This window comes from Mesoplodon densirostris, chromosome 1 (genome assembly GCF_025265405.1).
Source record: "Mesoplodon densirostris isolate mMesDen1 chromosome 1, mMesDen1 primary haplotype, whole genome shotgun sequence".
NCBI lineage: Eukaryota > Metazoa > Chordata > Mammalia > Artiodactyla > Ziphiidae > Mesoplodon > Mesoplodon densirostris.
The window spans coordinates 211,392,986-211,408,869 of NC_082661.1; the positions used below are offsets into that span (position 1 = coordinate 211,392,986).

Genomic DNA, 15,884 nt, shown 5'->3' on the forward strand with positions numbered 1-15,884 from the left:
CAACTACTGAGCCTGTGCATCTGGAGCCTGTGCTCCGCAACAAGAGAGGCCGCGATAGTGAGAGGCCCGTGCACCGCGATGAAGAGTGGCCCCTGCTTGCCACAACCAGAGAAGAGCCCTCGCACAGAAACGAAGACCCAACACAGCATAAATAAATAAACAAACAAACAAACAAACAAATAAATAAATAAAACCCAGCCATTTCTTGAAGAAAAAAAAGAAGAGTGAGGGTAAAACCACAGGCATCACTACTACATACCTACCACAGTGGCTGACATGAAAGACAGACCGTGTCAAGTGTCGGAATGAACGCTGAGAAACTGGAACTCTCTCTCAGTGCTGGCAAGGGTGGAACACTTTGGAAAACTATCTGGCAGTATCTCCTAAAGCTAAACATATGACTCATCAATTCCACTCTTAGGTATACGCCAAACAAGTGTGGTCTTAAGTTCAACAAAAGACATTCACAAGAATGTTCATAACAGCACTATTTATATGAACCCCAAACTGGAAACCAACCATCTGCCCAACAGTAGAACAAATAAGTTCTGAAATTGACTACTACACAGCCATGAACATGAATGGACACAACTATATGCAACATCACGGATTAACCTCACAAAAATAAAGCCAAGGAAAACAAGCCAGACACCTAAGAATACATACTGTAAAGTTCTAATTGTACAAAGTTCAAAAATAAGCAAATCAAAGGTATAACGTTAGAAGTCAAGAGAATGGCTTTTGTTGGTGGGGTGGAAGGTCATGGTATTGACTGGAAGGGGACATGAGAAGGGCTTCCAGAGGGCAGGCCACATTTTATTTCTCGATCAGGATGTTGGTTACGTGGATTTGTCTACTTTGTGAAAATTCATCAACATATATATTTATAATTTAGGCTCTTTTCTGTATTCATGTTATACTTCAACAGAAGCTCAACAGGAGCCACAAATAAGTGTGAGGAATAGAAATAAATGACTTGTACAACCTCACATGTAAAATGACAAAATTTAGTACTGGAACAAATGAAATAATTTTTTTTTTTTTTTTACTACAAGATGTATTCATTAAATGTATTGCAGATGAGATTAAGGTACATCCTAATTTTCAACCCATGACATGTGGTGAAATATTATGTAAGATAAACAACAGATGTTTAGTGACCAAAAGACATGCGAAAAATAAAAGTAATAAGGAGCCAGCATTTCCCCATTGCAGACTAGCGTCCTATTACTACATCTGACCGTAGAACAAAATGGGTTTGAACTACACGGGTCCACTTACACGCGGATTTTGTTCAATAGTAAATACTACATTACTACACGATCTACTACATGGTTGCATCCATGGATTCGGAACCTCAGATATGGTGGAACCATGGATACAGAGGGCCGGCTCTAAGTTATACTCAGATTTTCGACTATGCTGAGGGTTGAACAATGCCTAACTCCCGAATTATTCAAGGGTCAACTGTAGAAACATCTTTGGATTATAAAAGGAGACTTTGGATTTTGGAAGGAGACTTAATGCTAAAATCAGCAAGACATGGCAAATGTGACAGAATCAATTTCCTTTCTACCTCTTTGTTCGAAAACCAAATTTTCTAGTTAGAGTAGATGAAGAGGAGAGCTGGCTTACAGTTGGCTTGTAATGCGGATATTTAGATTTTCTATGACTTGCTCATTTTAAAAATGAATGACCCTCCGAACTAATCCCCTGTGAGAGATCTGATAAAATCCAGTTTTTGACTATGGAGACTCAAAACTCAGCATGATTTTACCAAAGTTAATGCTGGCATTTGATGGAATTATCTAAACACCAAAAATATCCATGATCTTTAGGTCTGAGGTGGTGGAAAGACTACTACTTGATTTACACCAGGATCATTTCCATGATAAATGTCTGAAGCCAAAGGCTTGGAGATTCCAAAAGTCAATACAACTTTCACCCTTCGTAAAGCCATGTCTTACGTAATTATCAGTGCTGGATTTGTGAGCAGAGCCAAAATCTAACCAAGAGTTAGAAAAACAAAGCAGCACCTTGGTTAACCTGTTAAAAAAAAGGGCCGCTGATATTAAGTTGGACCATGGGCAAACTGTTCGGAAGTTTGACATCTCTTATTCTCGAGTCATCAGCTGCTCAGGGATTCCACTCCTAACCAAGAATAGCCCTTTGAATGAGCCAGCGAGGTCGAGTCTCGGTTTCTCGACTGGTAAACTGCAGAATTCAAATTAGAAAATCGTCATGATCCATAATTGCTTAAAAATGACTTTAGGCCAAGCTTATAGTATATTGTCTTTTCAACATACCTTCCCTCTTCTTGCTTCAAGCCTTTATTTAAATTTTCATTTAAGTGGCAGCTCTGAGTGGCTTTCAATGTGTGGAAGTAGGGTTAGACTAAGATACACGTTTACCTCCAAATCAAGACAGCATGAACATCTAGCTATGAAGATCTAATGGGTGAAGGCAGCACCTTCCACTCAATCTTGGTTTTTGATGGAAAGAAATCTTCATCTACTGGTCTCTTACTACCCTATTTGGCTGCTCTATAAGTCTCAGAAAAATATATCAAATCTCCTTAGTAAAACAAAAAATGGCCTGAATCTGTGTGTGGAGGGGTGTCTCTGAGTCATAAAACCGCTAGTGGGAGAAGACAAATGAGATGCGTTCTTATAACGGCCGCATTCTTGGCCCATTGATTCAGAAAACGGTGACCCTCTCTTCTTTACTATCAGGTAACAATGCTAGGTTGACTGGGCAAAGATCAGATCAAATAATCCCAAACAGCAGATAAACAAATGATAGTATTTATATGTGGCTTTAGACTTTGCATTTAAATTTGAACATGGTGCGTTTAGGGTCCTGTTAGTTCCCCGGTTTTTTAAACAGAAGATTAAAATATATCAATGAGAACCCAGAAGCTGTGAGCAAGCCACCCACTCTCTCCCCTCCACCATCATCGGGGTCTGTAAAGAAGGTAACACAGGGAGCTGCAGCTGTCTGCTGGGTTTCTGTGACGTGGCCTTCTGATGAGACCCTCAAATGTTGAAAAGGACACACTTCAAGAATAATTCATAGGGAATTACGTGCCAGTGTGTAAATGAGAGTGTTTTTGTTTTCCTTACATGTGTCGGTCCGTCTGGAGGGTGTCCCGTTAGAGCAAACAGCCTTGTTAAAACATGTACAGAAGCAGCGCATGTGGCCTGTGATTCTGACTGTTAGTGTCCTTTTATATGAGAATCTGTAGACTCAGCAAAAAACCATCAGGCTCTAAGCACCTGCTTTTCTAAAAAACTCGGGGTTTGGAATGACGGTTTAGCTCTGGAAGTATATGTATGTTTCGTATGTATAAGTCCAGGGTCCATGGCAACATCACAGATCTAAGAATGAAAAGTTCACTCTTTGATTTTCAGACTGGCCAGATATCAAGTGAACTCTGCTTTTCCTGAGGAGGCTGGAGTATCATGTTCCAGAGACAGGCAGAAAGCCCGACTCAGGAACAGGAATAAATGACCCTTGAACTTCCTAGAGCATTTGTCCCCTGCCCTGTGAGATGCTAGAATCCAGATCCTAGAAGTGTTCCTCTTTCATCTAAAAGAATGATGAAAGAAAGGACCACGAACTAATAGTTCATACTCCTAAAGATAAGAGTGCTAAAAAATGTGCATTTCTCCTGATTCAATCATTTCATAAGAAGTAGACAGCAGAAGGCAGAACATATAATTGTACCAGAAGTGCAACCTATCATTTACTGAGGAATCCCACCCAGCTCTCCCCAAAGCCACTCTGCCCTACTTGCTCAATGCCAGACAGCCTACAGGTAAATGTGTGTGTGTGTGTGTAATGTCATTTCATCTCCATGGCAACCTATCACAGACATCTATTATGAAGACAAAACACTGAGGCTCTGACAGTTACCTAAGCAGCCGAGTCACGGAGCCGGAGTCAGCAGGGCGGAGGTTTGAACCTAGGTCTGCGGATCCTACCGCCTGCATGCTGCCACAGTCCAGGCGGAATGAGAGACTCTGTGCCCAACTCAGAGCAACAAGGACCATGGCACACAAACCCCTGCACTGACAGTAAGGTAAAGACTAGGATTCAGCTGAGAGATCTCGGGCCTCGGGCAAGGAAGTCTTTCAAGGAGTCTGTCAATGTCATAACCTGAATCCACACAATGGAAAGATGGAAGATACCTAAGTCCCACCTCCCTCATGGAGGCCTGCCTCGTGGCCGTGAGGACAGCCCTTTAGTGGAGACGGGGTTTCTCTCTGTTAGAAGAAGTTTAGTTCCATCTCTACAAGTTATGAATACCCCAGAAGAGAAGGACCAAGTTTCACAACGTAGTAGAGCTCCAGAGCACTTACTACTTGGTTCAACGCCTTTAAAAAATCCAAAACGAAACTTGGCTTGAAACATGACCATTATCCCAGAGCACCAGTATTTTTCCACTGCAGGGACAGGCCAGCAAAATCAATCATCATCAGCTCCAGTTTTGTTTTTTTTTTTAATTTAAACCTAATAAATTCAGAACCAAAATACCACGGAGGATCATTCAACAGATGGTTTATTGGGCACGTGCTCTGCGTCAGGTCTTGTGCTAGTTGCTGAGGACCAGGTCCACCATTAGGTAAACAAAACCCAGAATCCCTGCCCTCACAGATCTGAGAGTCTAGTGCATTATTCTCCAAGTTTCTTTATCTAAAAGAGCATATTTTTGATGAAAAAAAGACTCTCTCCATTACAAAGCTATGGCTGAGACTGGAAAAGAGATCTATGCACTTTGGTGGTATAAAAATCCATCTGTGAACATAAACTTCATGCTTCCTTACACCTGCTCGTAAGAACGTGTCTTGCTGGGTTCTTGACAACATTCTTAACAGAAGGTTACTAAGAGTCACTGACTAGGCGATCTGATTACGAGTTCCCTTAGGAACAGAGCAGAGGCCTGTCACGCTGCTCTGCTCGCTCCCCCAGGACTAACAACAAACATTCAATAAACACTCTTGCTGAAAAACAAATTGCCTCAAATGCTTCCAAAGACATAGTTTGGATTCCTCACACTTTTGGTTCTGGATGGCAGCTGGAACTTCTCTACACAGGTTGCAAATGGCATTGCAGAGAAATTGAATTTTAGGGCAGATCATTCTAGTTGAGCACCTTCCTTTGATGGCCAAGAATGCCTAGAGCCAGCGATGACAGCTTTATGGGGGCAGAAAGAGGGGCAGGCACGTCTCCCCCCTCTAGGGCTCTGTGCACCGATTTATATCCCCCTCCACCATTTTCCCCTCGAAGCAGGACACTAGTGACTACATTTTAGTTGCAAACTAATTTTTCTTTGGAGCTTTATTAAATTTAGCACCTCCTAGATAGTGGAACTCGTATCATTGGTTTAGCCTTCCGAAAGCTTACTTCTGGGGAAAATACAGAGTAATCCAAACATCAGGGAACCTCATCTGCAAAATACTGAACATAGAAGATCCACTGCTAAAGCCAGGTAATTTACCCCAATCAGCAAATTCCATGCACTCACGTACCGGCCGTCCATGAATGCTTTCATAATATAACAGAGCTTTCTGCAGGGCCACTTTCTCATTAGCAATCTGGTCTTTGGTCATATCCTGTATAAACACAAGGATAGAAAATGAGAAAGGGGAAAACATTTGTGAATGTCCCGACTTCTTTATTTAGTTAAACAGATTTCCCACGGTGAGGTCAAAAAGAATGTTTATACAACAGCTCTCCCTAGCTCCATCCAAAGCTAGGAATTAGCTATTCCTGGTGTCTTATTGGAAACACAGACAGCACAGCAGAATCGTCACCTATGACTACTCCTATCTCCCATGCAGTGGGCAAAGGCACGTCGGATTGAGGTAAGCAAGGCTGCAAGGCACGTGGGGCTTAGCTTATGGGCTCTGGCAATGACTACAGTTACAGGACACACATTCCCAAAGGCTTGTCTCTAATCCTCAGAGAGTCACCACGCTGTCTATTAAGTGAAACAAGTCCATTCTGCAATCTGTACAACAGGGTTTCCTGCTTTCAGGCTGTAGTCCAAACCCAAAGTACCTGCGGTTAAAACACTCTGAGTTTGTTTTATCTGCTGCTTCTCTGGACGTCTCAGAGTGTGGGAGGTTTAAAAAGGTGTCGCTCTATCACCCTTCCCATTGGGACCCTGGGACATGCCCTGCCATCCTACCACACTGACTGGAGTGCTTTAGGGTTAGCAGTCGGCTCGGGGCCTGCACAGAATCACACCTTAATGTCCTCAGGACGGCTGGTTTCCACCCGCTTCTCCTGGAGCTTCCTTTGGATGGATTCCAGCGTGGCTTCGACGCTAGGCTTTAAGGCTTTATCTACCAGCTCTTGCTTTTTCTCATCTTCTTTCTCAAGTTGGGAGCCAAAACTCTTGGGGAGAGTATTGCTTCGCTGCCGCATCCTGGGGCTTAGGTCCTCTTCCGATATCTTCAGTTTGGACTCTAGGAGAAAAGATTTTGGGGGTGGAGATGTATGGGAATTGACGTCTGCTGAACCCAGATTGTTTTTCTATGCTGTTAACGACTGCTTAGCCTTGTCTATTTTTCCCCAAGAAAGTATCTAATTATAATATTAGTCAAAATCCCTGGGTTATTGTGCTAAACCCAAGAAAAATGATAATGTCTTCCTGGATTATCTGGTATGATTTCCTAACCCTAATTCCTGAGAAAGTTTTAGTTCTTTAACAGCCATGCGTTAGCCACACCAACCTGTCTGCTGTTCTCAGAATGAGGCGGATGTCTTCCTACACTGATTTCCTTAGCGTTTACAGGTATTTGCAGATCTAGCGCCCAAGTGCTGGCCAACTTTTTCTGTATGACGTATATACCTCATTTTGGAATTATTTTCACTTTGTATTCTATTCTATTGTGTATATGACTCTGTGTCCTAAAAGACAGCAAGTACCGCTTTGAGGGACAGGGACCAAATCCTTCTCATATCCATCTGTGTTCTATGTCTTAATTCCATAGCAAATAAAGCCTTGGATTAAACAGGTGCTTCGAGTTGAAACCATCATCCTTATATTAGTGATTTAGGGAAGTAAAAAAAATGCTGCCGAATTTGCGTCTTAGCTGATCTGGGTTGCCCCGTGATTGAGGCCATGGGAAGACATGGAGAAAGTGTGCCCTGAAATACTTAGAGCCCTGGGAAGCAGCTCCAAGAAACTTGTCTTTCCTGGAATATTTTAGCAGTGAGTGGCCCTCAGCATGTGGTGAGATCACAGCTTCTGCACCTGGCTGGTTCTCTGGAGACCACACCATAGGTCTAGAACTTCACCTACCTTTAAGTTGTTTCCGGAATTTGGCAAGGTCATTTGTCCATTTCAGAACCTCTGGATTGGCGGCTTTGTCACTGTGGGAAGGCTGAGAAAAGGAAATCTTGAGTAAATGTTTTGGAAGTGGGGCAGGAAAAAGAAGAGTTTGATCATCAGTTTGTTTTAAACAGGAAGGAAAAGTTGAGTTCTACTGGAATAATAAATGAACTGTGATTAATCAGAGCTACTTCACAGTGGGATTCCATTATCCTTCTTTCTATCTGGTTGTTTATTTATTTTTTAATACTATCTGGTTATGTTTGATGCTTTCAAAGAATTCCTCAGAGGCAAAATTCTGGATTTTTATGATCATGGACTTCTATGAGGCCCATGGCCTCTTTTCCTTTATTTGTAGGGTTCGACCTGTCAGGCTAACAGGACAGAAAGCAGAGGGGTATGTGATATTTTGCACTACAACCACCACGAAAAATGCCTTTTTTTGCCATCTTGTGAGAAATACTAAGGATAGAGCTGAGAGTAGAGTGAGGTCAGTACTAATAAAGTTTTAGAAGATAATCTTGAATTATGTTTTAGGCAAACAAAATACTTCATTTAATGATTTTTTTTCCCATCGCTGTTCACTGATCCATTTGCAAGACATTGAGGAAAGCATTCAATCCCTTTGTAAGGATATACCTGTGCAAGGAAAATGCTGATACATGATGTCTGGGGTTTATCAGGGTTTATTACCCAGTGTTTATTGCCTTTTTGTTTTGAGATTCCCTAGAAATTTCCCTTCACCTTTATCCCTTCTCTGAGTTGTTGATGCTCAGATACATCACGTCAAGGGAGGCAGGGGACAGAGAGAAGCCGGTGAGGATGCACTCACCTTGTACTTCCGCTCTTCCTCAAATCTGTCTTCAAACTTCCGGATCTTCTTTTTAAGGCTCTGAATCCTTCGCGTGAGCTGGGCAGGTGTCAGGTCCTCTTGCTCATCGTCATAGGAGCCCAGAGAGGAGCTGCGTCGCCTGTGAGGGACACAGTGCGGGGTCAGCTTCCCTCGGAACAGTCACCGCCTGCTGGGAGGGGCTCTGGGGACGAGGGATGAGGCATGGGGAAGGCAGGGGTGGGTGGTGGTGGTGGGGGGACGGTCCAAACCGTGTTTATCCTCTCGAATAAAAGAAAGCTGACTGCTAACTCATTTTGTGACCTTGAGCTCTGCATGTCCTGCCTTTTCAACAGGTCCACTCTTCTCTAGCTCACCTTTACACTTGGCAAAGCTAGGACTGACATGTGCACAGTGGGCCTCACAGTTAAATAAGAGAGAGCTCTGGAAAGGAGGTGCTGATGGAGATTCAGCTGATGATGCTGTAGTTGGGCCACAGGTCAAGTGAAAAATCACAACAGAGCGTGTGTGCTAGGATGGAGAATTTCAAACGTGTTCCTCCATATACTTACGACTTAATTAAAAAAAATTACTAGCCATCAGCAACACGCCTAGGTCTTCTAATGTTACAGGGATGGTACCTTTGCGCATCTGCAACATAAAGAAACATACCTCATGAAAGGATGGGAATTGGGGGGAGAAGGAGGCACTTCCGTGTCGTCCAGGTACTGCCTGCTCTGCCCGTAAGCGTAGAAGCGGGGAGAGAGCATGGGGTCGCTGTCCTCATCCAGGAGCTGCTGAATCAGGCGCCCTGCCTGCGGGGAGAGGCGTGCTTCGTCAGCGTGCACACTCTCCTGCTGCCACGAGGAGAAAGCAGGGGTGGGCTCTGGAAAAGAACAAGGGTAAGAGGGCCAAATTGTTCTTTAGAGCACACTTGTTTTCTGAATACATCAGGAGGAACTGAATTTGGGAGGCACTGGAGGGTTTCACATTTTATTTATTTCTTTATTTTTTTTGTTTGGCTGCGCTGCACGGCTTACAGGTTCTTAGTTCCCCAACCAGAGATAGAACCCGTGCCCCCTGCAGTGGAAGCGCAGAGTTCTAACCACTGGACCACCGGGGAATTCCCAGTTTCACATTTTAGATGGAAGGCTGTAACTCGGGACACTATGCCCTGACCGGAATCAGCGTCTAACTGACAGCCGTCATCTACCCTCTTGTCTCCATCCTCACTTGCCTTCAAAAGAGAATGTGCTAGGGCTGCCCTGAGGAACAGTGTGTGCTTCCAACTTCCCCCACAGATCACTGATGATAACTTCTCCATCTGAGGGTGTTATGGAAGAGAAACTCACATGTGCCTGGGAGGGAGGGGTTTGGCATCATGGCTGGACATCCCTCACTGAAACCACTAAGGAATCACATTAACCTTGTGAGACCCCGTCGGTTTAGGAGTTTACGCCCTCTGCTGAGGTCATTCAATAAGCTGTTTTGTGTGCTTCTGCTTAGCATGTTAGGATTTAGCATGTTTAAAATACATGCTGTGTACTTGAAACTTTAGAGGCTACTTAAGACTACAGTTAAAGTAAGATACATGCATAAAATTAGTCAAAAAAGAAAAAAAGAATGCCTTACAAAGGACAAATCAGGATGAATTATTTTAGACAACCTTGGAAAAAAAACCGACTTAGCACAAAATCCTGATTTGTCATTTTGGGAGGGAATAGGATGTTATTTATTTCCTTTCACTGCAAGACCCACCACCTCAATGTATTTCTTTCCTCATTAAAAAAATCCTATCTGACATATTTTAAGGATAGATCTCAGATGATGTAGGGTATTTCATTTGTAATACTCTCCTTCATTAAAAAAACAAAAAAAGATTACGCTTTAAATACACTTGTGGATATTGTGATTTACACAAGGCTGGAATTTGGCCATGATCTTAAATTCTGGGATCCCCACAGTTTGAATCATGGAACAATTGCTCCTTCAGCTATCAAAGTATTTCTAAAATCTACAAAATTATCTTAAACAAGTGCTTACTCAGTATTTTACTTCAAAAGATCATACTGTAATCACAGAACATTAAAGCTGGTTGAAACTTCATATATCATCTAACCTGGTGACTTTTCAAACCTGGCTGCACATTAGGGTCACAGAGAGAAATATAAATAACTCCTAACGTACAGGTCCTCACACCACCCAATGAGGCAGAATTTTTAGGTGAGGGTCCACATATGTGTGAGACACACACACACAAACACATGCAAACACACACTCTCTAGAAAGCTTCCCAAGTCTTCCAAAATGCAGTCAGGTTTGAGAACTACTGATTCAATCCAACAGATTACAGATAAGGACACTGAAACCCGAAGAATTCCAGAGCAAATACCTAATCAATGACAAGAGTTGGGTCTAGAAACTCAGTCTCCTACCCTCTAGGACAGTGCTTCAATTCAGAATGTGCCAGGTGCTTCAAGGACAAGGCTGACTGTCTTAAAAAATTTTTTTAAACCCCGCAGTACAGTAGGAGAGTTAGGCACATTAATTTAAAAAAGTGAACCTCATGTGGAATGAGACCCACAGGTTCTCAAAATTTAAAGACAACCAAGTTATCTGGTAACACAGACGATACTATAAATACGTTGAAAAATGAAAGCATGTTAAAGACAGAGTCTTGCCTATGGAGTCTTTAAGAGTGGCAGAGAATATGCTGGTAGATAGACATGGTTAAAGCCGGAGATGAACAGGAGTTGTTTCATTGTTTGTACTGACGCTGTTGGCTGGCCCCCGCTAAGTGGCAGAGCTCAGATACGAGCAGCTCTGGAAATGCCAACAGGGAAGAGTGAAAATGGACTGAGAGGTGAGGGGGTATGAGGGAAGGAGAAGGTGGGTGGAAAGCAATTCCTAGAAAAATAACAAAAATGTAGTAGAAAGCTGCAGAAAATGGAACTATTAAACTGAGTGGATGACATCGTCTATTTCATGATATTTCCTAAGACAGGAGTCATTTTCTATAAGGACTAAAAATCAATGGAACCAGGACAGGGAAAGGGTTAAGATGACTTGAACAGTAAAGCAGCAGGCCATCACCTCACTGCCAAGTGGCAAAGGAGCAAAACCCCTGGGGGAAGGGCTCGGTGGTTGGTGAGGACAGAGGGCATCGGCTACACAAAGTCTGATGTTGATGTTGGCATGGGCGTGCTGTCTACTTTGACGTTTCTCCTCATCAAAACTCAGCTTGAAAAGGTGTTACTTTAGGTCCTGAAGCCCTTTAATCTGTCTGAATCTAGCAGATATAACTCTTAAAAAATATTACAACTAATCTTTGCTTTGAGCTTGAACTCTGTGGTCTCTGTGCACCAAAATTTTTGCAAAAACAGTATGTGTTTGTGATCATTAACCAAACATGTCTCTGGTAAAAAAATATACAGTGATCCTGAGTTAACTACAAAATACTAATCACGTGCTTGTTTGATGGTTTGTGACTAACATGGGGCCATCCCTCAGCCTGCCTTTTTGTTAACACAGCTGTCTTCTGGGGCTCCATTCTTGACCCATCGCTTCACTGACAAGAAGACAAAATGTGTCATTTTCCTAGTGTCACCAGTGGTATATATAAAGTACATGGCTGAAGAAATTCTAGCTTATGGGTGACATTGTTTCTTGAATTCATTTTTTAAATTTTTACTTTTTACTGTATGATTCTGTTTATTTTATAGTTGAAGTATAGTTGGTTTACAGTGTTGTGTTAATTTCAGGTGTACAGCAAGGTGATTCAGATATATATATGTATACATATATATATATATATATATACACATACACACATACACACATGTATATTCTTTTTCAGATTCTTTTCCATTATAGGTTATTATAAGATAGTGAATATAGTTTCCTGTGCTATACAGAAGGTCCTAGTTGTTTATCTATTTTATTTATTCATTTGTTTATTTATTATTATTATTATTTTTTAACATCTTTATAGGAATATAACTGCTTTACAATTGTTTACCTATTTTATATACAGTAGTTTGTATCTGTTAATCCCAAACTCCTAATTTATCCCTCCCCATCCCCTTTCCCCTTTGGGAACCATAAGGTTGTTTTCTATGTCTGTGAGTCTATTTCTGTTTTGTAAATAAGTTCATCTGTATCATTTTTCTAGATATCACATATTAGTGCTATCATATGACATTTGTCTTTCTCTGTCTGACTTAGTTCACTTGGTATGATAATGTCTAGGAAATTCACTTATTTAAAAATGAGAAATATAAGACCATTAAGAATTTCAACCTTATAGCTGGGACAAAGTGAGAGAGTGGCATGGACTTATATATACTACCAAATGTAAAATAGCTAGTGGGATATATACTACCAAATGTAAAATAGCTAGCTAGCGGGAAGCAGCCGCATAGCACAGCGAGATCAGCTCAATGCTTTGTGACCACCTAGAGCAGTGGGATAGGGAGGGTGGGAGGGAGACGCAAGAGGGAGGGGATATGGAGATATATGTATACGTATAGCTGATTCACTTTGTTATACAGAAGAAACTAGCACACCATTGTAAAGCAATTATACTCCAATAAAGATGTTAAAGAAAAAAGAATTTCAACCTTAACAAAATAAAAAGACATGTTTCATCATTAGCTGCAGATAGAACAGAAGTTTCTCACCTATGCAATACGAAATGCTTAAATGATTTCTCTCTCCTTTTTCTCTCTTTCTTTAATTCTATACAGTCTTATAATTTAAGGCTCCTACTCAAAAGCGTTATATAATTACATGTAATACATAGTTCAATATAACTAAAGGATCAGTAAGACCAACTATTCTTCTGTTTTAGGTTGAAATGCTCTAAGAATACAAGGCTATCTCATGTTTTCATAGTTGGCACTCAAATAGAATAACAAGAACAAACTGAGGACAACCCTGCAGTCCGTGACAGTATGTCCTGTGCATTACCTACCTGCTTAGAGAGCGAGTCTGAGACTGTGTTCACTGACCATTCCCAGCTGAGGGCTTGGGAAATATTTTATATTTTAAGCAGTAATTCTAGAGCAATGAAACAGACAAGGATATTGCAAGACAATTATTCAAAGGAAAACAGAAAAGAGTGGAGGCTTCAAACTGGATTTTCATCTTAAAGGACCACATAAAACAAAAGCGTTTTCATATCTGGACCAGAATTCCCTGGATACGGTGGTTTTGATCTTAGCCATGTGTCTGGTCACAAAGAACTCTGGACTTAAGTATGGCACGTCTATTAAAAATTAATCCGCCCAGGTTAGCAGCAGGTCAGAAATAACAGAGATAAAAGCTGTATGCTTGCTACCTAAGTAATAAAAAAGAAGAGATCCTGGGGGAGTTCCAGTTCAGACACTACAGCACACATGGAAATAAAGGAGATTCACTGCAGGAAGAGGGAACACAACTCTGACTAATGCTAACGTGATCACTGGGACACATATACGTGATCACTGGGACATCATAGCTGATCTCTCTGCTTAGCTGGCTGGATCCATTTACTACACAAAGAAAACTACTGATGATTTATCTCTAAGAGATCTGCACAGAATTAAGGGAGCTGATGTTTTCCGTGTCTTGTTACCACCTATGTGTATGCTATTTAGAGTCATTCCTACTTGTCATGATGTCGCACTGTCTTCCCAGGAGGCTACTCAGCAGCCCTGGAGGTCCCTGCACATCCCAGATACAGAAACATGGAAGCCCCAGTGGTGAGGGGTCTTCACTGGGGGAATCCTTTCATAAAATTTTCCTTAGAATTCCAAAATTTAATCTTAGAACAATGGCTGTCCTATTAAATTGTTCCAATAGTCTCCCAAACTATCAGAGTTAGAGGGAAACTTAGTAGCCATCAATCCAAAATAACATCAACTAGGTCCATCCATGTTCTGCAAATGGCATTATTTTATTCTTTTTAATGGCCGAGTAATATTCCATTATATATATATATATATATACCACATCTTCTTTTTCCATTCCTCTGTCGATGGACATTTAGGTTGCCTCCATGTCTTGGCTATTGTAACTAGAGCTGCAATGAACATTGGGGTGCATGTTTGTCCTACTGAGTGAAGTAGGTCAGAGAGAGAAAGAGAAACATCGTATGACATCCCTTATATGAGGAATCTAAAACGGAATCTAAAAAGAAATGATACAAATGAACTTATTTACGAAACAGAAACAGACTCACAGACTTAGAGAACAAACTTATGGTTACTGGGGGGAAGGATGGGAGGAAGGGATAGTTAGGGAGTTTGGGATTGACATGTACACACTGCTGTATTTAAAATGAATAACCAACAAGGACCTACGGTATAGCACAGGGAACTCTGCTCAATGTTATGTGGAAGCCTGGCTGGGAGGGGAGTTTGGGGGAGAGTGGATACATGTACACGTATGGCTGAGTCCCCTTGCTGTGCACCTGAAACTATCACAACATTGTTAATCAGCTATATTCCAATAGAAAATAAAAAGTTATGGGGCTTCCCTGGTGGCGTAGTGGTTGAGAGTGCGCCTGCCAATGCAGGGGACACAGGTTCGTGCCCTGGTCTGGGAAGATCCCACATGCCGCGGAGAGGCTGAGCCCATGAGCCATGGCCACTGAGCCTGTGCGTCTGGAGCCTGTGCTCTGCAACGGGAGAGGCCACAACAGTGAGAGGCCCGCGTACCGCAAAAAAAAAAAAAAAAAAAAAAAAAGTTAAAACAAACAAAAAAACAACATCAGCTAACACTCACTCAGTGCCCATCAAGTGACTGTGCTGAATATTCTGCGTATGTTAGCTCATTTAATCCTGCAAAAACATACTAAGTAGATACTACTATAGTTACTACACGTTATTATGTACTGTGTCACCTATTACAAGATGGGGAAGCTGAGGCCAAAACTGAGACATGCTGACTACCTTGTCCACAAAGCTGGTTAAGTGGTAGAGCCATGATTTGAACTCTGGATGTGTTTGCCTCTTAACCTCATGGTCCACTGCCTGCCGCGATACTGAACTGGCATTGCTTAGAAAGAGGCATCCGGGTGGAAGTCAGGAGACTCAGTGATCTTGAATCATCATTTTGCCTCTTTTGGCCTCAGCTTTCTTAGCTGTATAATGGAAGGGCTCAACTGTAAGATCTTTAAGATCCCTTGCTTCTCTATCATTTTTTTTTAGAGAATTTCCTTTCTGCAGTTATTTTTGATAAGCAGTAAGTGATGAATAAGATACCGGAAGTATTTTATGTCCTTTAAAAAATGTTCTTTAAAAGCTGATTTCACCAGGACAAATCTACTAGAGTAACCGAGTGTTTACATCTCAGTACTTCCACAAGGGGTATCCCCAAATCAACATGAATTGGCTGATTAGGAACATTCTAATTATGTAACTTTCAGGGACTTTAAATCACGAAGACTAGTTCATTTGATTTGTGTATTCATTTAATTTTGGAGAGTGGAAACTCGAGTAATAGTGAGGATGATGTTGCTGTCCTGTGGACAGATCAAATGATGTGCCCTAATACACAGCTACACGTAGAGAGAAAAAAAAGATCAAGCGTGCATTATGTATCTGTCAACAAGCACAACTAGATCATGATCCTACATTTACTTTGAGAGGGTCCCACTCTATGTAGCCTATGGAACCTATTATCAGTTTCATTTTTCTTTTTAGTTCCCTGATACCATAGGCCCCAGAAGCC

At 41.6% G+C, this 15,884-nt stretch overlaps 1 protein-coding gene across 8 annotated transcripts in view; it reads right to left on the minus strand.

Annotated features, from left to right (window-relative positions):
* The window catches only part of FAM13A (family with sequence similarity 13 member A), a 332,218-nt gene that overhangs the window by 17,688 nt on the left and 298,646 nt on the right, over positions 1-15,884 (minus strand). For all 8 annotated transcript variants that reach the window (XR_009533983.1, XR_009533982.1, XM_060115146.1 and 5 more), the window contains 5 exons: positions 8,844-9,057; positions 8,175-8,313; positions 7,313-7,394; positions 6,253-6,473; positions 5,532-5,615 (listed from right to left, as the gene is read on the minus strand). Coding sequence is in view for 6 of the 8 variants with exons in the window: in XM_060115146.1 (XP_059971129.1) it covers positions 5,532-5,615; positions 6,253-6,473; positions 7,313-7,394; positions 8,175-8,313; positions 8,844-9,057 (740 nt within the window). In the remaining 2 variants the exon portion in view is untranslated. The remainder of the gene's footprint in view (positions 1-5,531; positions 5,616-6,252; positions 6,474-7,312; positions 7,395-8,174; positions 8,314-8,843; positions 9,058-15,884) is intronic.